Source organism: Panicum virgatum, chromosome 9N (genome assembly GCF_016808335.1).
Source record: "Panicum virgatum strain AP13 chromosome 9N, P.virgatum_v5, whole genome shotgun sequence".
Lineage (NCBI taxonomy): Eukaryota > Viridiplantae > Streptophyta > Magnoliopsida > Poales > Poaceae > Panicum > Panicum virgatum.
In genome coordinates this window covers 9,491,327-9,518,161 of record NC_053153.1, presented here as the reverse complement: position 1 = coordinate 9,518,161, position 26,835 = coordinate 9,491,327, and the positions used below count along the sequence as shown (strand labels likewise).

At 52.4% G+C, this 26,835-nt stretch overlaps 1 protein-coding gene across 1 annotated transcript; it reads right to left on the bottom strand.

The window, feature by feature from the left end:
* Positions 1–2,448: 2,448 nt before the first annotated feature.
* LOC120687243 (1-aminocyclopropane-1-carboxylate synthase 1-like) lies at positions 2,449–4,719 on the bottom strand. Its single transcript, XM_039969232.1, has 3 exons — positions 4,229–4,719; positions 3,948–4,108; positions 2,449–3,789 (listed from the first exon to the last, which is right to left on the bottom strand). Exons 1-3 carry the CDS (start codon positions 4,535–4,537, stop codon positions 2,805–2,807), a joined length of 1,455 nt encoding a protein of 484 aa, XP_039825166.1. The 5' UTR covers positions 4,538–4,719; the 3' UTR covers positions 2,449–2,804.
* Between the last annotated feature and the right edge of the window lie 22,116 nt (positions 4,720–26,835).

The following is a 26,835-nucleotide window of genomic DNA, read 5'->3' as shown; positions in this document are numbered from 1 at the left end:
GAAAAATAGATGTTCCATCACACATTCATCGAAAAAAATAGGGACACTACAGAAACCACAACAAAAAAGAAGGGAAAATCTGCGAGTGTACATACCAGCCCTGGATGGCGTTGACGAATATACAAAGAAAAATCAATAGGGTTGTTGAACGTATATGAGTCCGGATTCAACTGATTAGTCGGATGCGTGCTGGCCTGCTGCGAACTTGATGCTGGACATATTGTTACACGACCATGGGCCGGCCGAACAGATGGGGTTACATGCGGAGATTGATATGTGTGCCTCATGTATACAGAAGATTCAGCTGAGCGTATCTGCCATCGACAAAATCTAAAACAATCAATGACAATGAACTAGGAAAACACATCCCAAAATCCCAAATGGGAGCTGGAGACTTAAGAAAATTGTAGTAATTCATGATACGACATACCCCTGTGAACTGATCAAAGTCTTGTTCACCTCGGCTGGCACACATGACAGACATCACCTTCAAGGAATCTTGGTCAAAAACTCTTAGCCGAGGTACAACCTTATGCGGCTTGTTCAGTCAATTAAGGTCAACATTATCCAAGAAAAGGATCTGGCAATGAATTGTAATATGTAAGATTGAAACAAGAAGATTCAATGTATGTAACAACAATATTTGATAAAAAGATGAATGACTTGGAGGAAATAATGGCACCCAGACAATGATGTAGCACGACCCTTGCTGATAATTTAAGTACGAACTTTCTTCACTGCCTCAAGGACATGACCATACATATAACAGCACCAGTTGTACCTATCAAGTGCACCTGGATTCTTCAAAGCACCCCAGAAATCCAAGTGGACTTGATCATGCTTGACACATGGAGCTAGCAGATGACCGATAAAGAAAACTACAAAAGCCACTTTGAAACCATCTATTTCCTGAGATGAAGACTGGTCATCAAGATGTTTCTCCAGAACATACTCAATACCCTTGATACTTCTAGGGTCTGAACCTACTAAACCTATGCTCGAACGCAACAAATCTAACTGATCTTCGGTCACCGACGTTGTGGAAATATCAATTTCTCTTGAAGGAATACCAAGGACAATACCAACATCTCCCTCATGAACATAAATGCGTCTGGATGGTCCAAACACCAAACAGCTCTCCTCGCTATCGAGCTTACTAAGCAACCACGCAGAAAGCTTCAGATTTATCTTACTAATGCAAGGTATGTCGAGTATGCCACCAAACCCAATTTCCCTAACAATTTGCTTTTTAAACTCACTGAGCTTTGAGACGATGGCGAAAACTGCTTTTGGAGAGCAGCGGTTGGTGATGTTCGCTGCAGAAGATGCCTCGTCGTTGCTTGAATTTGGCGAAGATGGTGTCACGGATCCTCCACCGCGGGTCCTCCCTGAAGGCGCGGAAGAGGACGGCCCCACGGGATGCCTAGGGTTCGTCCCAAACTCTGGAACCCACTTCTCAACGCGCTGGATCACCATGTTCGTCCGGCCAAACTAAAAGAGCTGAAGAACGACATCTGCTGGCCGAACGCACTAAGTGGAAATTAAGCGGCGCATATATCGGACACAAGTACGCAACAGTACACAACCATATGCTTCCGCGGGGGCGGGGGGGGGGGGGGATGAGAAATAGGGAGACTTCCCAGCTAACAAATTAAAAAAAAATATTTTACCTTCCGGTGTACAGGAAAAAATGTACCTAGAGGTACTCTCTACACAGACAAATGTAACGGCCGGTACTAGGTGACCCTCCGGCTTAAAGTGTTAGCGCGGCGACACAATTAAACAAATGCAAAAAAACTGTCCACCTGTTCCACCCTCCAACCAAGACCACACAAATAAAATATAGCCACACAACTCATCACCCCCCCTCCACGGTGGGACAAAAAAGTGTAGAATTATCGCCAGACTTTGTAAAGGACATCATCTTTATGTCACTTCGGCTGAGCGGCTGCCAGATCAAATAGACAAATACGGCAATACAAAAAATCACAATACAAAGGAATACATCTGGAAGATGACAAACGACGCAAATCTCGGTACATGACCAACGTACATGATTGAGTCTCTCGCAATCGCCTGGAACAAAATCGACTTTTCGTCCAAGTCATATCTGAACCGTGCAAATAGGAGCGGTCGTCGTTGTAACCTCTCTCTCGTATCCTGTGACAACGCAGCACCAGCAGTCAAGTCAATAACCCAATACAGTAGGGTGGGGGTAGATTGCATCACGCCTAGAGACTCGTTATCAGTACTGCTACTACTTGACGCGAGCTTTGACAGCGACGGTGCTCAAGTGGTTACGGGGTTTGACCTTCACGTGACGGCGACGCGAAGCTGCCAGCGCCGACCGCCCCGGCACGGCCCCACGATCAAGAGCAGAGAGGCGTCCAAGACCGAGAGCGTATACTTCTGTTGCGCAGACTCTTTATTTCCTTTTGACCAATAATATAGATAAGTAGAGAATCCTCGTAATAATGAGAAGGTGACTGCGTACATACACCAATAGTACAGACCGGAACACCCCGAGGGGTTCCCGGTAAAAAAAAAACACGATGCGATGCATGGGCATGGATCGATCGCTCCTAGTACTCCTATCTACCTAGTGCACCCAACTGCAGTGGCTGGCCCCTCGGGCACCACGGTGCTCAAGGAAAAATTACGCGAACAATAACAAAACGAAGGAATAATTACTGTTACTAATCACCTACTGCTAATGAGGATGCTGTGCCGTAGCTAGTGCCGCCGCGACGTGGCGGTGGTTTATGAACAGTACGTAGCGCTCCGCTAGCGGATCGAGCACGCGGCTACCGCTCGGACTTCCGGTCGGCGGAGCCCGGGGTGAGGCGGTTCGCCCAGCTGAAGCGGGCGACGGGGCAGCTCATGGTCCGGGCGGGGCCGCGGGCGAGGCCGCGGCGCGCGGGGGCGCCCTTGCCGCTGGCCTCGGCGAAGGCGGCGAGGCGCTGGAGGGCGACGTCGAGGGTCTTGGCGGACATGTTGGCGAAGCAGACGCGGAACCAGCCGGGCTCGCGGCAGTGGCACGAGGAGCCCGGGGAGATGTTGAGCCCGACCTCGAACACCACCTTCTTCCACAGCTCCATCTCGCCCTCGAACGACTGGCTCCGCATCAGGCTGCCCATCCGCACCCAGCAGAAGAGCCCCGCGTTGCCCTCCAGGACCTCAATGCCGATCGCCCGCAGGCCCTCCGCCAGCTGCTCGCGCCGCTCCTTGATGCGCCGCGTGTTCTCGGCGATGTACCGCCGAGTGAAGTCCCGGTCGCCCAGGAGCGACGCCAGGAGGTGCTGCGTCTGGGAGGAGACGAGCCCGAAGCTGGACATCTTGGTGGCCGCGGAGACCACGGCGGCGCTGGAGGAGTAGATGGCGCCCACGCGGAAGCCCGGGAGGCCCAGGTCCTTGGACAGGCTGTACACGACGTGCACGCGCTCCACCAGGCCGTCCGCCGCCGCGCCGCCGCGTGCCGCCACCACCTCGAGGACGCTGACGAAGCCCGGCTCGGCGAAGGCCGTGCCGGAGTAGATCTCGTCGCTGACGAGGTGGATGCCCTTGGCGGCCACGAAGTCGACGAGGAGCTCCAGGTCGGCGCGCGGCGACGTGGTGCCCAGCGGGTTGGAGGGGTTGGTGATGAGCACGCCCTTGACGCGCAGCCGGCGCCTCTGGGCGCGGCGGTACGCGTCGTCCAGCGCGTCACGCGTCACCCGGAAGCCGTTGGCGCTCGTGCAGTGCACGGGCACGATCTCGGCGCCGGTGCGCCACTTGAGGTCGCGGTCGAAGCTGCGGACAGAGAGAGGAGGGCATGCCCGGTCAGCAGCCATCCACCGGCATGCGGCATGTGCGAGTTAATAGCGGCCGCCGCCACTTGCACGCCTTGGCATATGGGCAGGCAGGCAGGGCGGGTGAGTAAAATAAAGCAGCGCCAGGTGTACACATACCCTGGGTAGTATGGCGTGGGGATGAGAAAGGCGTCGCCGTGGTCGGCGAGGCAGAACACGAGCGCCTCATTGGCCGAGGTGGCGCCGGCGGTGAGCACGATGTTGCTGGGGTCGAAGGCCACCCTGAAGCCTCGCTGCTCGGACATGAACCGCGCCAATGCCTGCGGAGTGAGTCAGCCTTTGTTGAGTTCACTGCAGTGATACTACAGCAACCACCACCAGCAACAAGTGGCCGGGTTGCCTAGCTAGGAAGCAGTAAACTACTAGCTAGCTAGGCTCACATTCTTGAAGGCCGGCATGCCGTGGTAGTCCTGGAAGAGCGCGAGCTCGCGGAAGACGGAGGCGCCGCCGCGGCGGAGGCCGAGCGCGTCCGGGTTGTCCTCCAGCCAAGCCTCGAGGAGGTCGAACGAGAGCTGGTTCTCGGCGAGGCCCATCTGGATGATGCCGCCGGGGTTGGCGACGGGGTCGTAGGGGTTCTTCTCGTACTCCTCCCACCCCAGGAAGTAGGACGAGTCCTGGCCGTGGCTGTTGCACGCGGCCTTCTTGGACAGCAGCTGCGGCTTCTCGTCGTCGGCGACCATGCTCACCATCTTGCCACTAGCTCTCTCGCCCTGTCGGCTTCGGTGCCCGCGCTTTTCTGTGTCGGTTCGAAACTGGGGGCGGCGGCTCGCGCACGCGCACGCGCTGGACTGGACACGAGAGTGAGCCCGGGAAACAGACGGTGCGCGCGCGCGCGAGCTGTGGAGAGCTCAGAAGAGAAGAGAAGAGGAGGTAGCTGAGTAGCTGTTGGTTTTGGTGCGCCCCATGGTAGCTCTATATATAGCTGGGAGTGCTGCAGGTGGAACTGTGGAATTTCAACCATGGGCCTTGGGTGCGATGCATTAATTGTGTCAAGATAGTGAGGGCGCGTTCAGGGAGAATGGACGGGGGTGACGGGCTGATCGCAAATGCCGACAGGAATAATCCCCGACGCGCGAAGAAGACTCAGCCGTCTGCTTTAGAAGTAGTAGTAGTACTAGCAGCGGTGGCTGGCTGGGGCCATCCATCATCCATGTCAAAGAAGCCAGTTCATCAGAAAATAAAACAGTACATGGAGCAATTCCTGGCTATCCAAGTAAAGTTGGAAAAGACCAAGTTAACTTGGATGCGCAAGGGGGACCTGTGAAAAAAATAGGCGAACAAAAACGGGTAATAAATAGAAAAGGTTGATTTTCCCAGTGCGTCAGAACTCAGTAGGGAACATACCAATCAACGGCAAAAATATAAGCATAGCACATTTGAAGCCACAAACTGGTAAAACTCTTGCTAAAAGTATTAGGCTGTCTCCAACAGGAGAGGCATCACGCTACCCATACCCAAAATGGGTGCTCAACAGTCAAAAAATGCCCTCCAACAGAGTAGGCAAAGGGGAGACCCATTTTGCGTCCCGGGGAAGAGGGTAGGCAAATTTGCGTCACTCTCTCTCCTCGACCCAAATCGAAGCCGCACGGGAGGTGGGCCCGCAATGGGGAGTCGCTGACCGACGGGGCTTGGCCGACCATGGCCAGGCGGGGCCTGGCCGATGACTCCGAGGCGGGGCGCGAATGACAACGCTGAGGTGGGGAATGGCAGCGAGGCGGGCGTGGCCGACGACGCCGAGGCGGGGAGCAGCGGCGAGGCGGGGCTTGGCCGACGACGCCGAGGCGAGAAGCGGCCTCTGCCACCGACGCCGAGGTGGGGAGCTACGGGGAGCCACCGGCGCGGCAGGGAGCGAGGCGAGGCGGGTCCGCTGTGGTGAGCGGGGCACGGCGGGCTGTGTCCTGGCGGAAATGTTGGGGAGCAGGGCGCGGCGAGGAGGAGCCGGCAGTGAGCAGCGGTGGTGGGAGGAGCCGGCGGTGAGCAGCGGTGGCGAGGAGCGGGCGGTTTTGCATCTGCTGTTGGAGAAGAACAGTTTTGGGTACCTGACATTTTTGTTGCTCGCGACCCATACCAGCAAATAGGTCTGGCATTTGGGTTTCCACTGTTGGAGACAGTCTTACATACAAACATGTATTAGTGCTATCAAAAAGATGCGGTGCATGCTCCATATCAGCTAACTAATCGATCATTTTCTTCAGTTTATTATTACATAGGTCATAGGTTCAGACAGTTTTGATTTTGGCGCCGTATGTTCAGAAAGCGAGACCAGAGCAAGTGAGGTTAATGGTACGAAAATGACGCGGGAGCGTTCCTGCATACTCAGAAGTTGTGGATTTGTCTTTTGATCAAGCTTGTGGCTGTTGGTCGCCAGGTGGGACTATTATAACGGCAGGTCAGGCTTATCAGAAGTGTATTTACATTGGGCTTAACAAAGGACGAATATGAACTGAAAGAAGTGTTCCTAGCATCTTACCGCCGAAGTTGTCACCGAAACGATGGTTTTGATCGGTGATCTCTGGAAAACGTGAAGCAGCCAATGATAATTAAGGAAAATGGCCGGAGCTGTATGCAAATCGACTGTATTTCCACTCAACTGTATGTGGTGGATGTGACATTCTTCTGTCAAAATTTACAGCCAGTTGTTGATAAAGGAATCAGGTGCATTATTATGTCTCCATTGGGGCTGAGCGTGTTTGTCCCGCCCCGAAACTGTCTGTCTATTGGTACCAAGTTGAAGCTAGTAAACCGTTTGCAAAAGGAGCTTCGATGGAGCCCTTGAAACAAATCAAAGGTTAGCCAGACCGCTAGAGATCCCAGAAGATCACACACCTTTGCCTGATGGGATTGCTAGAGCACCAGGCACCAGCAGAGTTCAGGCGGCGGCAGTTTCGGGGACGCGACGAGGCGAACCGATCTGCTCCAATAAAAAAAATCGAGTAGGAGCTAGGAATGGCCAATCGGCACGACATGCTTCATGTGATTCCCTTGTCTGATTGGTCCGTCTCATGCTGCTGCAATTTTTTATTTTGCGCCTAGGATATGTGCAAGTACAGTAGTACAGATATCTGGCAATGTTCGCATACCGGGCAACGGCCGCCACAGGTTTTTGCTGATAAAGCTCGCTGGTTTAGGAGCATTATTATCACGGGCCACGTAGCTAGCTAAAAAGACAAGTGCTGATCCACTCGCCACCTGCGGTGTGCTGATCTGGAGATAGACAAACTTGAAATAAAGATAAGAGTAAAGTCCATCAACAAACCTTAAATTTGTTTGGCTATGTCATCTCAGTCTCTAAACTCGCAAATCGATCGTTTAGGTCCTCAAATTTATTCGGCTGTATTATCCCGGTCACTAAACTTAGAATCACTAATTTAGATCCTCAAATTTGTTCAGTTGTGTCATCCCGATCCCTAAACTTGATTTTGAGTCTCATCTTGATCGCATCTTGATCGAAACAGAGTAATCTAAAAACTTTATATTAAAAAATAATTTATAACCTTTTCATATGAACTCGAACGAAGATAAACTTTATATCAAAATTGTAGCCCTCGACACGGTATACAACTTTGTAATTGAAATGTTTTTTATTTGAAATGTTTTTCAACTACAAAGTTGGTCACATCGAGGACTACAATTTTGATATAAAGTTTATCTTCATTCGAATTTATATGAAAATGTTATGAATTATTTTTGGATGTAGAGTTTTTAGATCATATTGTTTTGATTTAGATGAGACTCAAAATTAAGTTTAGAGACCAGGACAACACAATTAAATAAGTTTGAGGACCTAAACGGGTGATTACTAAGTTTATGGACCGAGATAACACAGCCGAATAAGTTTGAGCACTGAGATAACCCAGATGAATAAGTTTGAGGACCTAAATGGTTGATTTGCAAGTTTAGGAATCGGAATGGTGCAATGGTACAAATTTATGGACGGATGATAAACTTTACTCTAAAGATAAATGTCTGCACTTCTATTTTGCTATATTTAGGACTTCATTGGAACAAGATGTTAAGAACTATTTCCCCAGGAAATCTATTATCTTATTATTTGGCTAACAAACAGAGTTTACACGTTCGCTTTCATTGTCTAGAAATTTCAATATTAATCCGAGAAAAAAGAAAAAAATTAAATTACCCACCACTGCCATTAAAACATAGCCTAAAATACCCATATACATGTTTACAAATTACCCACAAGTGCCATTAAAATATAATTCTATTTATAAATATAAATCTATCATCGTTTAACATATCAAGCTACATATCGTGCATACATACAGGATACTAGCCACACGTATATCTTATTATATTACAAAAATCTCAAATGCACCTTCACGATTATATTATTATTAGTCAAAATAAACAAGATAATTCTAGGTTTTGCACTACATTAAACTACCATCTGATCTGCAGTGATCATGATGAGAGAGTGGTCAAAGTTGGGCCATCGATAAGGATCGCAGAGTTGGAGGCTAAGAGCAAGGGTAAGCGCCGCGCCGCAAGTTTCTTCATCCTCCGTGGAGTCTGAAGACTGTCCATCACCTACTGTCTACTGGTGATGTCTGAACGTGCATGTCCGCAGACCCAATGCAAGCACAAGGCCATTGCACGTCCAACCTAATCCTTTTTTGTAATCTTCCTGCGTCCGTGTCCTTGCCGAGGGAGGATCCTTGACATTACTTCAAAGTTTTGTTGTCGACATTGCTACAAGACACTACCGCACCTCACAATTAACGTCACAAGCTCAAAAAATTAACATCACAAGCAGATCAGGAACCAGAACAATATTGATCAGGTCATAATTGGTATAGTAAGCTGTCGGTACCCTGTAGCAGGGATACCCACTCCTACTGCAGCAAGACAGGACTCGCGTAGTCATCCGTAACTACACCATAAGGGGCGGAGCAGCCGGGCCCCACGGGTCAGGCTCTTACCTCACCGGGCCAACGGCCCCGGACCCGCTCCCCGCTCTGGGACAGGTCCGGTGACGCCATTTGTCCCTGAAGAAGGGAAGCTCCGCGCCAACAGCCGAGGGCTCGAACCCCCCCCATAGGGGTCCGAGACCTCCCCGCGTCTGTCCGGACCTCCCACGCGCGTAGAACGAACATACCACCGGGGCGGGGTTCGGGGGCGCCACGTGTCCCGCAGGCGCAGGCGCGGAAGCGAGTCTTCCGCTGGAAGACTCGCCCACCCGCCGCATTCAATGCGGGTGGTTGAGGCGTGCTCTGCCGCCGTGGCACGCGGGGTAGACTTTGTCAGGCTTCACTGTAGACCGTATATTACCGAGGTACGCAGTGCAGCCGCATGTGCCGCATCCGCGCAGAGCCCGTCTGCCGCATTAAATGGATACGATGGCATGACACCTTTTCATCATACCGCCTACGCCGCAAGCTACACGGCCCGTTCAGCTACGCTGCAGGCAACGCCGCAAGCTACACCCTAGCGCCGTTTCGACAAGACAGGGCATGGCTATGCCGGACGGAAGATTCCCACGGGCAGAGCAAGGAAATCCAGGAATGAGATCTCCGTCGCCTGCAATGCCATAATGTCTGTACAGTATGCCATTTTATACTACATCGTTGGGCCCACCTGTCGGGGACTCAACGGCCATGTACGCGCCTCCCTTGAGATATAAAAGGGAGGCGCTCGCTGCACACTTCAGACATGCAAAGACTCTCACAACACGAGCTCAGTTTCACTCCGAACAACCCTGCTCTCAACCTCTTGAGAGCGCAAGCAATACAACACACAGTGGACGTAGGGTATTACGCTCCGGCGGCCCGAACCACTCTAAACCTGTTGTGTTCATCGCGTTCTTCCACCAAGATTGGGCTAATCCTAGCTAACCCCCGAGTACTCACCCTCCGGGTTCAGGCGGGTGCACTACGCCACCCGGCTGTGGGTTTGCACACCACGACATTTGGCGTACCAGGTAGGGGCGCTTTAGCTAGTTTTAGCTCATCTCTTGCCCATCTCCATGGTTCGGGTGGTTGAGCACTCCCACCACGACGACGACGTGGAGATGACGGAGGGTGTGGCGTCATCCGCGCCACACGCCTCTTGCCTTCCTGCGCCAGGGGTAACCATGCCCGTGGAGCAGCCACCGTCGGTAGCGGCGCACGCTGCACGTCGGCAAGAGTCAGGACGCCCGTCAAGGGCCCCCTCACAAGCTGCGAGCGGCGGAGCACTGGCGGCAGCGAGGGAGTTGCTTCGCAACCCTCCGGCTGCTGCAGCCTCGCCAGACGCCTTGAGGCAGTGGTGGGACGACATTGGCCGTCTCCTCCATCTGGCTCAGGCCTCCCCCAGTTCTGCAAGGACTGGGCAACGACCTCCGCCTGGCAATGCGGTGGTACCCTACCACTGGCGCCAGGGCGGTGCGTCGGCGTCCATGCGCTCCCCCACGGTAAGGGGTGCACAAACAGAAGACCTGCGGGTGGAGCTCAACTGCAGGCGCGCGGGTGAGGACGCCCGCATCTATGTGGAAAGGGCGCGAGAATGCCGCCTCAACATTGAGGGCCGCAACCTAAATGCCGACTCGGATGCAGCGGCACCCAAGCCTCCGGGAAACGCTCGGATACAGGCGGGCACCCCGGTGGCTGGGGTGGGTTGTGCTGCGCTGGCGGATCACCTCCGCGCAGTGGCATGGCCGTCCAAGTTCCGCCCGCACCTGCCGGAGAAGTACGACGGTACCACTAATCCGTCGAAATTCCTGCAGGTGTACGTTACCGCCATCACAGCAGCTGGTGGTAACGACGCTGTCATGGCGAGCTACTTTCATGTAGCCTTGACTGGGCTAGCCCAGACTTGGCTCATGAACCTTACTCCTGGAATGATTCAGTCCTGGGAGGAGCTCTGTGCGAGGTTCACTGAGAACTTCGCTAATGCGTACCAGCAGCATGGTGTGGAGGCTCACCTCCACGCCGTGAGGCAGAAACCCGGAGAAACACTCCGGGCATTCATCTCGTGCTTCACCAAGGTACGGGGTACCATTCCTCGTATCTCTGACGCATCTATCATTACTGCTTTCCGTCAGGGGGTACGTGATGAGAAGATGCTCGAGAAACTGGCGACGCACGAGGTGGAAAGCGTTACCACGCTTTTCTCCCTAGTTGACAAGTGTGCCAGGGCCAATGAGGGCCGCGCATGGCAGTCAGCCCCCCAAGACGGGGACGCCAAGGCTGGTGGCAAGAAAAAGAAGAATAAGAACCGGGGTCGCGGGGAGCCACATCCCGGCGGTCCAGTCGCTGCAGCAACGACACCAGCTGCGGCGGCAGCGGCTGGGGGCCAGAATGCGCATGGCAAGCGCCCGCGCCTGCAAGGTGGTAAGGGAGGTTCATGCCCAGTTCATCCCACCGCTCGCCACAGCGCCGCTGACTGTCGCGAGATCCAGAAACTCGCGAAGCAGGTCAGTGGGCGGCGTGAGCAGGCCTCCAAGGACAGCTCACCCCGTCCTCGCCAGCGGTCTGGCAAGGAGAAAGCCTCCGACAGCGAGACCGCTGTCGGGGAGAAGGAGTTGGGGTACCAATCCCCCGCTCGGGAGCTGAAGGGCATTTACAGACACAACAACTTCGACTCTGACAACGAGGACCGCCGCAAGAAGCTGTACGTAATGTATGGTGGAAGCTGGGAGCTTGTCTCCCGGTGGGACGTGAAGACCCTTCGCCGAGAGGTCCTTTCGCCGAGAGGAACTCCACCATCTCTTTCGGGCCATCTGACTGCCCGGAGAACATGGCCCCTGTCATAGCCAACATCAGGCTCTATCACGTGCTGATTGACGGTGGGGCTGGCCCCAACGGCGTTAGCTATGCAGCGTTCAAGCATCTGCAGATCCCGGAGTCCAAGCTGACTCCCTCTCGCCCATTCTCCGGAGTGGGCCCACATCCAGTGTTATCTCTGGGGAGCATCACTCTGCCGGTCACATTCGGGACCGAGGAGAACTTCCCCACAGAGAGCGTTCAGTTCGATGTTGCGGTGGTGAACCTCCCGTTCAATGCCATCATTAGTAGGCCGGCTCTCTACCGCTTCATGGCCATTGCCCATTACGGATATTTGGTCCTGAAGATGCCTTCCCCTGCCGGTGTCCTCACCGTGCGGGGTGACCGCACCGCTACCGTCGCTGCAGTTGATAAACTGCATGCTCTGGCGGCAGAGGCTACACGTTCCGAGGAGGACCCATCGACCACGCGAGCCAGGGTGCCCGCAAAGGCACCTAAGGTTCAGCCATCTGATCCGGACAATGTTCCCGTGAAGACCGTGCAGATCGGAGCGGACTCCTCCAGTACCACCCGCATCGCGGGAAACCTGGAGGAGAAATAGGAAGACGCGCTCATCACTTTTCTCCGGGCAAATGTGGACGTGTTCGCCTGGGAACCGTCACAGATGCCCGGAATCCCCAGGGAAGTGATCGAGCACCATCTGAGGATCTACCCCGACGCCACGCCGGTACGCCAGAAACCTCGGAAGCAGTCTGTGGAGCGGCAAAACTTCATCCGTGAAGAAGTCCGCAAGCTGCTACATGCTGGCTTCATCAAGGAGGTCCACCACCCTGAGTGGTTGGCCAACCCGGTCGTCATCCCAAAGGCCAATGGGAAGCTTCGGATGTGCATCGACTACACTAGCCTCAACAAGGCATGTCCTAGAGACCCCTATCCAGTTCCACGTATCGATCAGATTGTGGACTCCACCTCTGGGTGTGACCTTTTGTCTTTCCTAGATGCATACTCTGGTTTCGACCAGATTCAGATGTCTAGAGAGGATAGGAAACATACTGCTTTTGTAACAGTGGATGGACTTTATTGCTATATTGTCAAGTGTAAGGATCGATGGACCAAGAGTGGGGGGGGGGTTGAATTGGGCCTTTTTCAAATTTCTAAAACAAAATAAAGCAACCTTAACCTATGCAATACTAGTAAGGCTCAATTCACCAACCGGCTAACTAAGCAAACTACACAAGCTATAAAGACTACAACAAGATATGAAACTAAGCAAGGTAGAGCTAAGTTATGATCTCTAAGGTCAAGCACATGAATAATTGCATGAAAGTAAGTGCTTGAAAGTAAAGAGTGGGAAAGAGACAACCGGATTTTTTCCCGGTGTCGATGTGTTGGCACACACCCCTAATCCACGTTGTGACACTCACTAAGAGTCTTGTCACCTCCCATGTCATCGATACGAGGGTGCTCACTAAGAGTGTCCGTTCACCATCCTGGCGTGGTGGAGCTCAAGCCACGTACAAACTTCTTCGGGCTCCCACAATCCTTGGCAAGCTCCGGAAGAAACACCTCAATCACCAAGATCGCCTAGGTGCTGCAAATCACCAAGAGTAACAAGCTAGGGCCTTCACTTGAGCAAGAACCGATCACCAAGAACGGATGCACACAAGCTTCTCTCTACTCAAGTCCTTAGTCTTGCTTCTTGAATGATTGAATGAACAAATGTGTGGAAGATGAAGCTCAAGGTGGCTCTCAACAATTGTATGGTGTATGAATGTTGCCTGGTGTCAAGAGAGCTCAAAATGACCCATTGGAGGGGTGTATATAGGCAGCTCACATGAATAGAGCCGTTGGAGAAAAGCTGCCAGAAAAGTACGCAACGCCGGTTAATCCGACGATCCTCCAATTGTCAGTGTCGGTTTAACCAATGAATGTAAACTGCCCCTATTGGAAATTAGCCGTTACAACTCGGGCAGATTAACCGACGTATCATCGGTTTAACCGGTGAGTGTAGTTATCCACTGATCAACTGAAAAACCAACTCTCTGGACAACTGCACCGACGTTAACTCAAATCCATCGTCGGTTTAACCGGTGAGTATAACTTCTGAAATCCCTGGAAAAACCAACTCACTGGACAAATGCACCGACGTTAATTTCAAATCTTGTCGGTTTAACCGGTGTATATAACCTTGAAACACCCTGGAAAACCAACCTTCTGGACAACTGCACCGTCATTAATTTCAAATATCGTCGGTTTAACCGGTGTATGAACTTGTCCAGACTCTGCTAATTGCGTTTAACCGACGTATAGAAAATTGGAGTCGTCGGTTAAACCGGTGTATAGACTTTTTCTGATTTTGCCTTTTCTGATTTGAGTGTTGAATGAAATCCAAATATTCTTGAGATATAAGTTGAAAACCACTTATTTGAACTTCTAGGAACCTGAGTGACCATAGTGTGCATTCATTTTTAATTGACCATGTCCATGCTTAAGTTACTTGGCCTTAACCCCTCTTAATAGTGCGATCACTACAAAACTATAAAACCTTTACTAACCTAAGTGTCCTTCTCAACCTTGCGACACTTAGGACTAGAAAGATCCTTAGTCTTGTTATATATTTGAATTGAATACCGAGATCGCCTTTTTGAATAATGAAATTTGAGGGGCCTCTTTAGCATATGACCAATTGAGCGATAATGATTCATTAAGCTGCACAAACTCATTAGTCACAATAATGGTTGTCATTAATCACCGAAACATACCTAAAGGGCCTAGATGCTTACAATCTCCCCTTTTTGGTGATTGATGACAACACAAATATAAATATAACGAGAGAGCGAGAAAGGTAAATAGGAGAAACTCAAGCAAACTCGAAAAAGAACCAAAGAGCTCAACGGCTCAAACGGAATCCATAGATATGTCTCAAAGCACAGCATACGCAAGAGTCAAATGTACATATCCATGAACTAACATCAAATGATATATAAAACATCAAAGTCCTGTAACTACAAGCTCTCTCTAGCTCTGCCCTCCCCCTGACTCCAACTCCCCCTAACTCTCTCCCCCTTTGGCATCGAAGCACCAAAAAGGCGAGCTACGGGTCCTGCTGTCGTGGCACGGCGAGGAAGCGGTCTGGGTCGTCGTCGTCGTCGGACAGTGAACCCTCGGTGACGGACGGGAGCTACGGGTCTGAACTGACTGGAGGTGTAGCTGTCGTGGAGGCTCTCGTGCTGGCACTGCCTGGAAGAGGGTTCGTAGAAGTGGTAACCGGGTCAGCAGAAGAAGAGTCAACATCTGAAGTAGTGACTGCTGAAGCTGCCGGGTGCGTCGACTGCGGAACTATAGACTCCTCTCCTCCTCCTCCCCATGAAAGTGGTGCCTATGGTACGACGGGGAGGGCGACTGACTGAACCGCTGACGATGAGTCCTGAAAGAGCGTAGTCGCTGGCAGTGGCGAGAAGAGCGGACGACCGGCAGACCCAAGGAGTGCGGACATCGAGAATGTGGTCTCCAGTGTCGTCGAAGTAGCTGGGGCTGCAGTAGGGGCTGGAGCTGGAGTGACTACAAGCTAAGGTGCTCCAACACCCTGAAGTCCTGGCTGCTGCGGGGCGAGTCCGGTGTGAGTATATAGCTGTGTGATCATCCCAAACATCGCCATCATGCCCTGCTGCATCTGCTGGAACTGAGCGTTTGTCCTCTGTGAGACTCGGTCAATATGCCCAACAAAACGCTCCTCGGCTGCAGCATGCTCTCAGATAGCCTCCCTCTGAATGGCTGCAAGCTGAGCCTCTTGGGCTCTCCTGGCCTCCTCCTGTGCTATCCGATCCTCTCTCTGCCGAGTGACAAGCTATTGTAGGAGAGAGGTGAGCTCGGACGGCTGAGTCACCTGGGACTCTGAGACAGTAGCAGCTGCTGGTGACGAAGGAGCTGGCTCTCTGGACCCTCCTGCCTCGTGGTCGTGGCTGGCTGGTGCTGCAGGAAAGTACTCGTCATCCTCGGAGGAGTCTGACTCAAGCTCAGACCAGTGATCTCATCATCTCCTCCGGGAAGCTGTGCCTCAGCTGCTAGAAGTGGCTCATCCTCCTGTGCCACTCAGTCCTGTACCTCTGGTGATAGCCATGCCATAGCGGCTCTGTCTGCCTGTCTGCCCCTCCTCCTGTCCTGTGGTGCTATGGGACGGTAGACTGGAAACCTGGGGGCCTCATCCTGATGGTAAACTGCACTGATGGGTGACTCAGCTGGCATGATCATAGAGCAGATATAACTGATCCAGTGAGCATAAGGAAACTGACGTACAACACCCATCCCATCAGTGATCACATCCTCGATCTCAGCTAGAATAAAATCCACTATATCAAACGGCTCGTGAGTGAGGATGTGTAGGAGCAGTAACTGCTGCAGACCTGTGAACCCCTCTGGGCAGCCACTCCTCGGCAACAAAGTCCTCTGGAGTGCCATGTGAACTGCGTACGCCTCTGGGGTCAGCAAGCTGGGAACTCGGGCATACGAGGCTGGAAACAGCTGGCGGAAGCACCGAGAGATCGCCTCGTGAGAAGGTGCACTCCCGCCAATCATCGCCCTGCGAGGTGGATCTGCATCTCCGTATACCCTCTCGTGCAGGGAGACATCGACCAAGTCGAATCCAAGGATCCCTGCAATCGTCGCCCTGGACAAACCAAAGACCTGGCCTCCAAACATGAAGTGCACTGCTCTGCACTCGGGAGCTATCCAGGCTGTGGCATAGAACACTCTGACCCAGTCCTCAATGTATCTGTTTTGCTCCATCTCAAGTAGCCTGGGCAGACCTCTGTAGTGTGCAAAGTGCTCTCTGACATCAGCTCCCCCTGTGGCTGTCCTCAGTGAAACCCAGTCGAGCACTCTGTGTGGAAAGATCATGTGGCCCCGCCTCTGATAGGTCTCGTAGAAACTGGCCTGAAGAAGAGTCCTGAACCTACGGTCAACCCTACTGTCACGGGTCACGGGGAACCAGTCCTCCTCTGACACACTCCACCTGAGCCTCTTGACCTTCGCCGCATTGGTCTTGGTCAAGTTCTGGAGTAGCACACCTAGCTCCAGACGCACAACAGTATCCATCCTGAACACTGTGCGCTCGGCCTCTAGGGCCTCGGCTCTGCGAGCTGCTGCTGCAGCTGTGGACCTGCGAGACTCCTGTGGCTGGTGACCTCCTCGCGTCCTCGGTCCAGTGCGACGCTCGGTCGCTGGGGAAGACTCTCCTGCTGGGGACGTCTGCCGAGTGCAGCCAGAACGTCGTGGAGTCGGTGACCCCTGAGCACTCTCTTCCTGGGACTGCTATGACTGCGCTGCATCTGAATCTGCATCTGACTCTGAGTGATCTGACTCTGCTGCTGCCTCAGTCGTGGCCCTAGCACCTCGGACCCTGCCCATACCTCGGCCTCTGCCTCTGCCCCTGGCTGGCTGCTCCCGAATCGCGAACGGACGAGCACGGTCTGACGCCTGCTCCTCGACAGCCTTGGCCACCATCTCGGCCCTCTCGGCCTCTCTCTCTCTGCGCGGGTCCGCTTGCGGACGAGCTTCTCGACAACAACCTCCTTCCCTTTCCTATTCTCGCGACCCATCTCGGTCAGGCAAATCGTCGAACACCCTACGAGTACTGAGCGGCTGTGGCTGCGGCGTGAAAGGCGTGTAGGAGCTGCTACGTGGGCGGCGCGAGGTGCGTACGCGTCGGCTCAGAGCGTGTGGCGGTGGCGCGGAGTGGCAAGTGCGGGCGGTGGCGCACGCGGGTGGCACGGGGTGCGCGCGGGCAGAGCGCGAGTGGTGGTGGCGCAGGCTGCGCGTGGCGGCGGCTTGGGCCGGTGGCGTAGATGGCGCGCGGTGGCGGTGGCTAGGGCCGGCGATGTGCAGGCGGCGGCGGTGGCGAGTCGGGAGGAAATGGGTGAAACAGAGAAGGAAGAGAGGACGGCGGTACGAGCAAGAAATATATATGATAAGTGGGCCCCGCGATTTTCCTTAACGCCGGTTAAACCGATGCTTAGGTTTAGAACGCCGGTTGATTGCATCTATTTAGTTTACCCGAGACTCCAGCAGAAACCCATCTGAACGCTGGTTGAACCGACGATATGTATTATGAACACGCCGGTTGAACGCTGCTTGTCGGGTACCACGATTAGGGACACCCTAATCGAGGTACTAAGATCGCTTTTAAAAACGCAAACCCCTGTTAAGGCAGTTGGGCCCACGAAGGCCCACAGCCTCCTTCCAGCCTAGAAAAAAGCAAAGGACTCAAAGAAGCCCAGCGTGCGGCCCATTCGCATCCCCCTCGAACCCACGGAATGATCTCCGCCTCGCTCGAGGGTCCCTCTCTGTAACACCCTAATTTAAATTTCAGCATTTATTAATAAATTTAATTGGCTTTAGTTAAATTTTCTAAGGTTTATTGTGTTTAGTTGGCATTTGATCTAAATTTTGTTCCTTAATTAATTAAAATTTATCATAGGTTTAAATTTTTGTTGCATTCATGCTGGTGCATAATTTTATTTGAGTGTGGTTTGAATTCAAATTTTGATTTGAATTCAAACTTTGTTTGTAGTAGAAATAGAAAAGGAGCCCAAACCCAAAAGAACCCAGCCCAAACCCAAACCCAGCAAACCCCAAACCCACCTCAGCCCAGGTCCTCCTCTCCCTTCCCGCGGGCCCACTCCGGCCAGCAGCAGCCCAGCCCGCTCTCCCTTTCCTCCCCAGCCCGCTCGCCTCCCGCTTGGCCCGGCTCCGCACGGCCCACACTGCGGCCTGCCTCCGCCCGTTCCCCGCGCTGCCCAGCGCCCCACCCTCTCACCCACACCGCCTGGGCCCGCACGTCAGCGCGCCCCCGCGTCACCCCGCTCGCCAGCGCCCGGCCCGCATCGCGCGCGCCTCGCCCGCCCGAACTGCCGGTCCCACCCGCCAGCGGCACCCCGCTCGCGCTCGCCCCGTCTCGCTGCGCCGGGACCCCACTTGCCAGACCCGTCGCCTTCCTCCCGCAACGCCCGCCCGCGACTCCCGCCGGGGATCTCGCCGCGCCCCTACGGCACGGGCGCCCAGGATCAGCGGCTCCCTCCTTAAAACGCACCCCTGCAGCCCCTGCGCCTCACCCCGCCCCCATAGCCGCCACCAAACCCTAGCCGCCGCAGCCTCCGCGCTCAGAGCGGAGCAGAGCTCCCTGCGCCGCCGCGGCCGCAAAGCTCCGCTGCGCCATAGCCCCGCCGGAGTAGCGCAGCGGCCTCGTCTCGACTCCAGGAGCACCCCGCGCCGTCCAGCAGCCCGGGGGCGCTCTCCTTCGTCCCCAACACCGAGCTCTGCCCGGAGCGCCGCCGCCGGACTCCGCCGCCGCAGCCTCTGCGCCGGACCCCTCTTCGATCCTAAGCTCGGTGAGCATCACAACAACCCACCCGTTCCTTTGCGCTTTTCGTTCTGGCCCTTAGCCCGCTTCCGAAGTCCGCACAGCGCACTCCGATGAACCTCGCCGCCACAGAGCCGCCCCTCTTCGCGGTGCGCACCACTACACCCATCGCAGACCCGCGCAACCCACCTGGGTGGTTCGCGCGTGCCACGGGCCTGCTCCAGCGCCAAACCGCGGCCTGAATCGGCCACGGGAATGCCAATTCTGGCCAGTTCCGGCGATCCTCCGCCGCGGGCGCGCCACTCCGGCGAGTCCCGCCGCCGCCGTCGCCCGCAGACCACACTGGCCATCCGATCCGTGGCCAACGGATCAGATTAGATCCCGTTTCCATCCGCTCCGAGCCGTTAGATCCAGATCCAGCGGTCTGGATCCACGCGTACCGGTTCAGCCTTGGAATTTTGTTAAAGAGACCCTGGTGTCTTTTAGAATTAACCCGCCGTCCAGCTTAGTTCAAAAGAAATTCCAACTAGGTCCAGTTTTTAGCTTTTAGGCCCCTGACTTTCCTGGTTTTTGTACCCGCAGTCCAAGCCCTGTAGTTTTGCGAGTTAGACCCCATAGTTTTAGTTTAATTACGTTTTAGTCCTCAGTTTTTGTAGAAAGCCCCCTGGAACTTCAGTTTTCTTACAAATAAGCCCCTGAACCTTGTTTTTGGCCTAGATTACGCGTTTTAGCTCCGTTTTTAGCGTTCTTTATATCCACGCGATCGTTGTAACGCATAGAATAGTATTAGAGTAGTTTAGTGCGCTGTTTTTATGTATTGATGTACTGTTTCATAGTTTTTGATAATGTTTGCTTGTATGCTTATTTTCGTGCATTGTTTTGGCCATGTGTTCGTGAGTAGACGCTGAGCTACCTGAGGAGCCCCAGTACCAGTACCCGGAGCAGCCGTCTTCCGAGCACTTTGAGCAGCAGCCAGAGCAGTACGAGGAAGGCAAGTATAACATGAACAACCTATCATCTTTAAATACAATTTCATACTGCATTTTAATACTGTATGCCTTTAAGGACTTCCTAGCCACTTTATATCCTTTATATATACCTTTGGGTTGCATTTTGGTTAGTTGTGCTAGGTTGCTGCGCTATAACACACTCTGGTCCTTTTTAATTAAATTGATTAATGGTTTACTTGAACTTAATTCTGAGAGTGGCACTCTGTGTGGCTTGAGTGGCTCACTTCTCATTAAAAGATGGTTTTTTTTAGAAACATGGTTTAGGGGGCCAGCACGGTGCTTAGTGCTTGGTTGGCCACTCTCCATAAGGACCGGTTCATAGAGCGACAACCTGGGACAACAGCGCTACCACAAGGCTAGAATGGGATAGACTTGGCGTAATAACTAGATCCTTTTTGGTTTGGAGTAACTTACCTGCGGGGCAAGAGTAGTAAGCTTCAATGGTCCCTGCTCCTCCGGCTTGGTCTGTGCTTGGATTGCGCTCCTGTGCTTGTACCCCCGGAGGTGGGCCCCATCGTCGCCGACCTAACTCTCGCGGTTACGCCTTACCAACGAGATTCTTTTTAAAGGCCTCGTAGTGAGTCGCTGGCCATCTCACCTAAGGAAGTGTGATGAACAACTGGCGTAGCTCACGACTTGTGGGTAAAGATGTGCAACCTCTGCAGAGTGTAAAACTGGTATACTAGCCGTGCTCACGGTTATGAGCGGCCCAGATCCTCCTTTTGATTAGTGAAGTTATCTCCTTCCGACGAGGGAGGTGCTTCTCGGGGTTTACCTTGGTGGCTTGGTCTGGGTTTGGTTCTCAGTAGTCTTATAATTAATTCTGATTAATTACTATGTAACTGGGATAATGGTAATTCATCAACTCGTAGTAAATAGCTGTAATAAAATTTTGCCAACACTTAAAAGCTAATGCAGTTGAGTCAGCCAGCCTAGAGCCTCATAGCTTGTGTTATACTTGTTGAGTACAAGTTGTGTACTCACTCTTGCCTCTTCTCTACTTTTTCCTCTTGGCTACGCTACTGCTGCTCAGTTCCTGCCGACACGAGGGAGTTCGTCCAGCGCTACCAGGACTACGAGGACTTCTAGGTGCTTCGTCTCCCAGTCGACGTCCCTGTGGCGCCCTGCTTCAGCTTCGGAGAGTTTTATTCGTAATTTGTACTTCGCTTCCGCTGTATCAGACATTTTTGTCATTATTGTAATAAATAACATTCGTATTTCGATTTATTATGTCTTATTCGTGATATGTGCTATGATATACTGTTCATTCTGTTGTATATACGTGTGACTTGATCCTGGCACGTATATGATTGCTCGGTTTATGTTCTTTTATAAACCGGGTGTTACAGAGTGGTATCAGAGCCGTATCGACTGTAGGACGAAGCCTAGATAGAACTGGTCGAGTTTTAGGACTTCTTCTCACCAAATCCTTGTCTGCTGAAACTATTTTACTATTATACCCCTTGACTTCTATGACTTTTTACCCGTCTTGCCTTGATTTCTCTCTCTGAAGAATAGATTTCGTAGATTTTGGCCTGAATCAGCCATCTGACCACCATGAGTTAGCTAGGCGGCCCTTTAATAATAAAACGATAGCACGTTCCGCGACGCGTTGTGTTAGTCGAGTCTTTTGTTAAACTCGGCTAAGTCGTGAAAATTGTCTGCTTGTTATTATGCTACATGCTTGATTTGGAATTTTGGAATGATTGCATAGTTTTGTATTATAAATTTGTTTAAAGCAAATCACTCTGATGTTAAAGTTAACTAATTAATAAAATGAGTTAGATCGTTGTGGGGTAAAACAGTCAACTCTATCCTGTCTACTTTATCATGGCTGAGTCTTTTTCGCAAAGAGTTATCATATCCATCTGAATTTATTCCTGCAATATCCTTACTCGTGAAATCTTTTGTTCGAATCAGATGGTGAACACCAGGAGCACCGGTTCAGGTTCTGGCCAGCAGCAGGGTCAGAACAACCAGGGTACTGGGATCCCGATGCCTCCACCCTTGACTCCGGAGCAGTACTTCCAGCTCCAGATGCAGATGATGGCTACCCTGAACAACACTGTTCAGGCTCTCCAGCACGCTCACACTCAGCCTCCGCCTCCTCCACCGCCGCAGCCTCGCGACAGGCGTGCTGAGTTCCTGAGGGGTCACCCGCCGACGTTCTCTCACACGTCCGACCCTCTTCAGGCTGACGACTGGCTCCGTGCAGTGGAGCGTCAGCTGGACATCGCCCAGTGCGATGACCGTGAGCGCGTCTTGTACGCAGCAGGACAGCTGCGAGGGGCAGCTTTGGACTGGTGGGAGTCCCACCCGGTCCATGACCGCGAGTCTCTCACTTGGCTCCAGTTCAGGGAGCGCTTTCGCAGCCACAACGTCCCCGCGAGCGTTATGAAGATGAAGCAGAAGGAGTTCCTTGCTCTGAAGCAGGTAATCTTAAGTATAATCATTCAGCGTTTTCTTTTGAGCTAATGCCCCTTGTTCTATCTTTATGAATCTTGAGTTAATCTTCCGATATCTATCTGTCGTTGTGAATTCAGGGGACTATGTCGGTCACGGAGTATCGTGATCGCTTTCTTCAGCTGGCACGCTACGCCCCTGCCGAGGTTGCGGATGACCGCAAGAAGCAGGAGCACTTCATGGAGGGTCTTGAGGACTACCTCCAGTACGCGCTGCTCAACCTCCGCTTCGACGACTTCAACCATCTGGTTGACAGTGCGCTCAACACTGAGCGTAAGCACCTGGAGATGGAGGACAAGAAGAGGAAGGTTGTCCCCGTTGCTTCCGGCAGCAACACTCGTCCACGACTCCAGCAGCCTCAGCCGTATCAGCAGCAGTACCGGCCTCCTCAGCAGTACCAGCAGAGGCCACCGCAGCAGTACCCGCCTCGACAGCAGCAGGCAGGTCAGGGCCAGAGGTTACCGGCACCTCCGGCTCGTGCTCCACCGGCTCCACCGGCACCACAGGCTCCACGTCCGGCAGCTCCTACCGGACAGCAGGCTCAGGGGCCTCCTCGCACCTGCTTTCACTGCGGCCAGCCGGGGCACTACGCCAACGCTTGCCCCCGGAAGGCGCAGGCGGGACAGCAGGGGCGCCCAGCTCAGCCCAGGGCGCCAGCACAGGGCAGGGTGAACCACGTGACGGCCGAGTCAGCGGCCGAGGCTCCCAACGTGGTTATTGGTACGTTCATGGTTAATTCATATCCAGCTACAGTGCTTTTTGATACTGGTGCTACGCATTCCTTCATTACTCAGTCTTTTGTCGAGCATCATGGTATTCATACTAGCACATTAAAGAGGTGCCTGTTAGTATCTTCACCGGGAGGACAGTTGAGGTCTCATACTTACTGCCCGAGAGTCAGTGTTTCTTTGAGGGGAGTAGAGTTCTGTACTGATCTGATGGTGCTAGACACCAAGGGCATTGATGTCATTCTGGGAATGGAGACTCTGGCCAAATGGGGAGTTCGGATAGATTGTGCTCAGAGGACAGTCTTGTTATCAGCTTCCAGTGGCCAAGAGGTTGTTATCAGTGCAGTAGAGCCTTCTGGATTTCTTCATCATATGGAGGCTAGACCCACGGACGGTATTCGCGTGGTGTCTGAATTCCCGGATGTCTTTCCGGATGATTTGCCAGGTATGCCGCCTGAACGCGCCATTGAGTTTTGCATTGATCTCTTGCCTGGCACAGCTCCTATTGCAAAGCGGCCCTACCGTATGGCACCTATAGAGCATGAAGAGGTCAAGAAGACTATTGATGAGTTGCTAGCCAAGGGCTATATCCGTCGCAGCTTCTCTCCTTGGGCTTTTCCATTGCTGCTAGTAGATAAGAAGGATGGCTCGAAGAGGATGTGTGTGGATTATCGGGAGCTGAATGCAGTTACTATCAAGAACAAGCATCCACTGCCCCGTATTGAGGATCTCTTCGATTTGCTTCGAGGTGCTCGTATATTCTCGAAGATTGATCTTCGTTCGGGATATTTTCAGCTGAGGATCCGTCCTGGGGATATTCCGAAGACGGCATTCACCTGCAAGTACGGGCTATATGAGTATACAGTCATGTCCTTCGGCTTGACTAATGCCCCGGCTTTCTTCATGCATCTGATGAACATGGTCTTCATGGATTATCTGGATGTCTTTGTGGTGATTTTCATTGATGATATTCTGATCTTCTCCAAGACAGAAGAAGAGCACGAGGAGCATCTGAGGCTCGTGTTGCAGAGATTGAGAGAGCATCAGCTGTACGCCAAGTTCAGCAAGTGCGAGTTCTGGATTGACGAGGTGCCATTCCTCGGTCATGTTATCTCTCAGGGAGGCATTGCTGTTGATCCGAGCAAGGTGAAAGATGTGCTCGAGTGGGAGACACCGCAGACAGTGAAGGAAGTCAGATCTTTCTTGGGCTTAGCTGGATATTATCGGAGGTTCATCGAGAATTTCTCCAAGATCGCGAAGCCTTTGACTTCCTTGCTAGAGAAGAATGTGGCTTTCGTATGGACTGATGAGCGTCAGATGGCCTTTGATGAGCTGAAGAAGAGGTTGACTACGGCGCCAGTCTTGACTCTGCCAGACCAGACGAAGAGGTTCACGGTGTATTGTGATGCTTCGAAGGATGGTCTTGGGTGTGTTCTGATGCAGGAGGGCAGAGTGATAGCTTATGCTTCACGGCAGCTACGCCGGCATGAGCTGAATTATCCTACTCATGATCTTGAGTTAGCCGCAGTTGTGCATGCTCTGAAGATTTGGAGGCATTACTTGTATGGGCAGCGGTGTGATATCTACACTGATCACAAGAGCCTCAAGTATATTTTCACGCAGAATGAGCTGAACATGCGGCAGAGAAGATGGTTAGAGTTGGTCAAGGACTATGACCTGGAGATTCACTATCATCCGGGCAAGGCCAATGTTGTAGCAGATGCTCTGAGCAGAAGAAGTTATGTCAACATGGCCGTGGCTTTCCAGATGCCTCCAGAGTTATGCGAGGAGTTCGAGCAGTTGAGTCTGGGCTTCTTGCATCATACTTCCAGTGCAGCATTTGAGGCAGTACCGACTCTAGAGGCAGAGATCAGGCAGCATCAGAAAGACGATGAGAAGCTGCAGGAGATTCGTGAGTTGCTCAAGAAGGGCAAGGCTCCTCATTTCAGAGAGGATGATCAGGGTACTTTGTGGTACAAGAACCGGATCTGTGTGCCAGATGTGCATGATCTTCGGAAGTTGATTCTGAGTGAGGCCCATGATACAGCTTACTCTATCCATCCGGGCAGCACTAAGATGTATTATGATCTGAAGGAACGTTTCTGGTGGTATGGGATGAAGCGTTCAGTGGCAGAGTACGTGGCTATTTGTGACACCTGTCAGCGTGTCAAGGCTGAGCATCAGAGGCCAGCAGGTCTATTGCAGCCTTTGAAGATTCCAGAGTGGAAATGGGAAGAAATCACTATGGACTTCATTGTTGGATTGCCTCGTACTCAGAAAGGGTACAACTCCATTTGGGTAGTAGTGGATCGACTGACGAAAGTTGCTCACTTCATTCCAGTGAACACTACTTACTCCGGAGCTAGACTTGCAGAGTTGTACATCTCTCGGATTGTCTGTTTGCATGGTGTGCCGAAGAAGATCATATCTGACAGAGGGTCTCAATTCACTTCTCGGTTCTGGGAGCAGCTTCATGATTCGTTGGATACGAAGCTGCGCTTCAGTACGGCTTATCACCCTCAGACCGATGGGCAGACAGAGAGAAGCAACCAAGTGTTGGAGGATATGCTGAGAGCTTGTGCTATCCAGTATGGTACTAGTTGGGATAAGTGCCTGTCATTTGCTGAATTCTCATATAACAACAGCTATCAGGCCAGTCTGAAGAAGTCTCCCTTTGAGGCATTATATGGCAGGAAGTGCAGGACCCCTCTCTATTGGGATCAGATCGGTGAGAAGCAACTCTTTGGCCCTGAGATCATAGATGATGCAGAGCAGATGGTTCAGGCTGTGCGAGAAAATCTGAGGATTGCACAGAGCAGACAGAAGAGCTATGCTGATGGCAAACGGAGAGATTTGACTTTCAGTGTTGGTGATTATGTGTACCTGAAGGTGTCTCCGATGAGAGGAATCCGCAGATTCAATGTCAAAGGGAAGTTAGCACCTCGTTATGTGGGGCCATTCAAGGTGCTAGAGCGGAAAGGCGAAGTTGCTTATCGCCTGGAGTTACCTCTCAGCCTCTCAGGAGTTCATGATGTCTTCCATATATCTCAGCTGAAGAGGTGTTTGCGAGTACCCGAGGAGCAGGCACCCCTGGATGGAGTCGATGTCCAGGAGGATCTAACTTATACTGAGCATCCGGTGAAGATTCTGGAGACATCAGAGAGGGTTACTCGGAACAAGCGCATCAAGATGTGCAGAGTTCAGTGGAGTCACCACAGTGAAGCTGAGGCTACTTGGGAGCGAGAAGATGAGTTGAAGAAGACATATCCAGATCTCTTTGCTAGCCAGCCCAGCTAAATCTCGGGACGAGATTTCTTTAAGGGGGTAGGGTATGTAACACCCTAATTTAAATTTCAGCATTTATTAATAAATTTAATTGGCTTTAGTTAAATTTTCTAAGGTTTATTGTGTTTAGTTGGCATTTGATCTAATTTTTGTTCCTTAATTAATTAAAATTTATCATAGGTTTAAATTTTTGTTGCATTCATGCTGGTGCATAATTTTATTTGAGTGTGGTTTGAATTCAAATTTTGATTTGAATTCAAACTTTGTTTGTAGTAGAAATAGAAAAGGAGCCCAAACCCAAAAGAACCCAGCCCAAACCCAAACCCAGCAAACCCCAAACCCACCTCAGCCCAGGTCCTCCTCTCCCTTCCCGCGGGCCCACTCCGGCCAGCAGCAGCCCAGCCCGCTCTCCCTTTCCTCCCCAGC

Coding starts and splice junctions, on each gene's coding strand:
- LOC120687243 (XM_039969232.1), bottom strand. CDS start 4,537: ATGGTGAGCATGGTCGCCGACGACGAGAAGCCGCAGCTGCTGTCCAAG. Junction 4,109..4,228: donor GCATGCCGGCCTTCAAGAAT/GTGAGCCTAGCT, acceptor CTCACTCCGCAG/GCATTGGCGCGGTTCATGTC. Junction 3,790..3,947: donor CCCACGCCATACTACCCAGG/GTATGTGTACAC, acceptor CTCTGTCCGCAG/CTTCGACCGCGACCTCAAGT.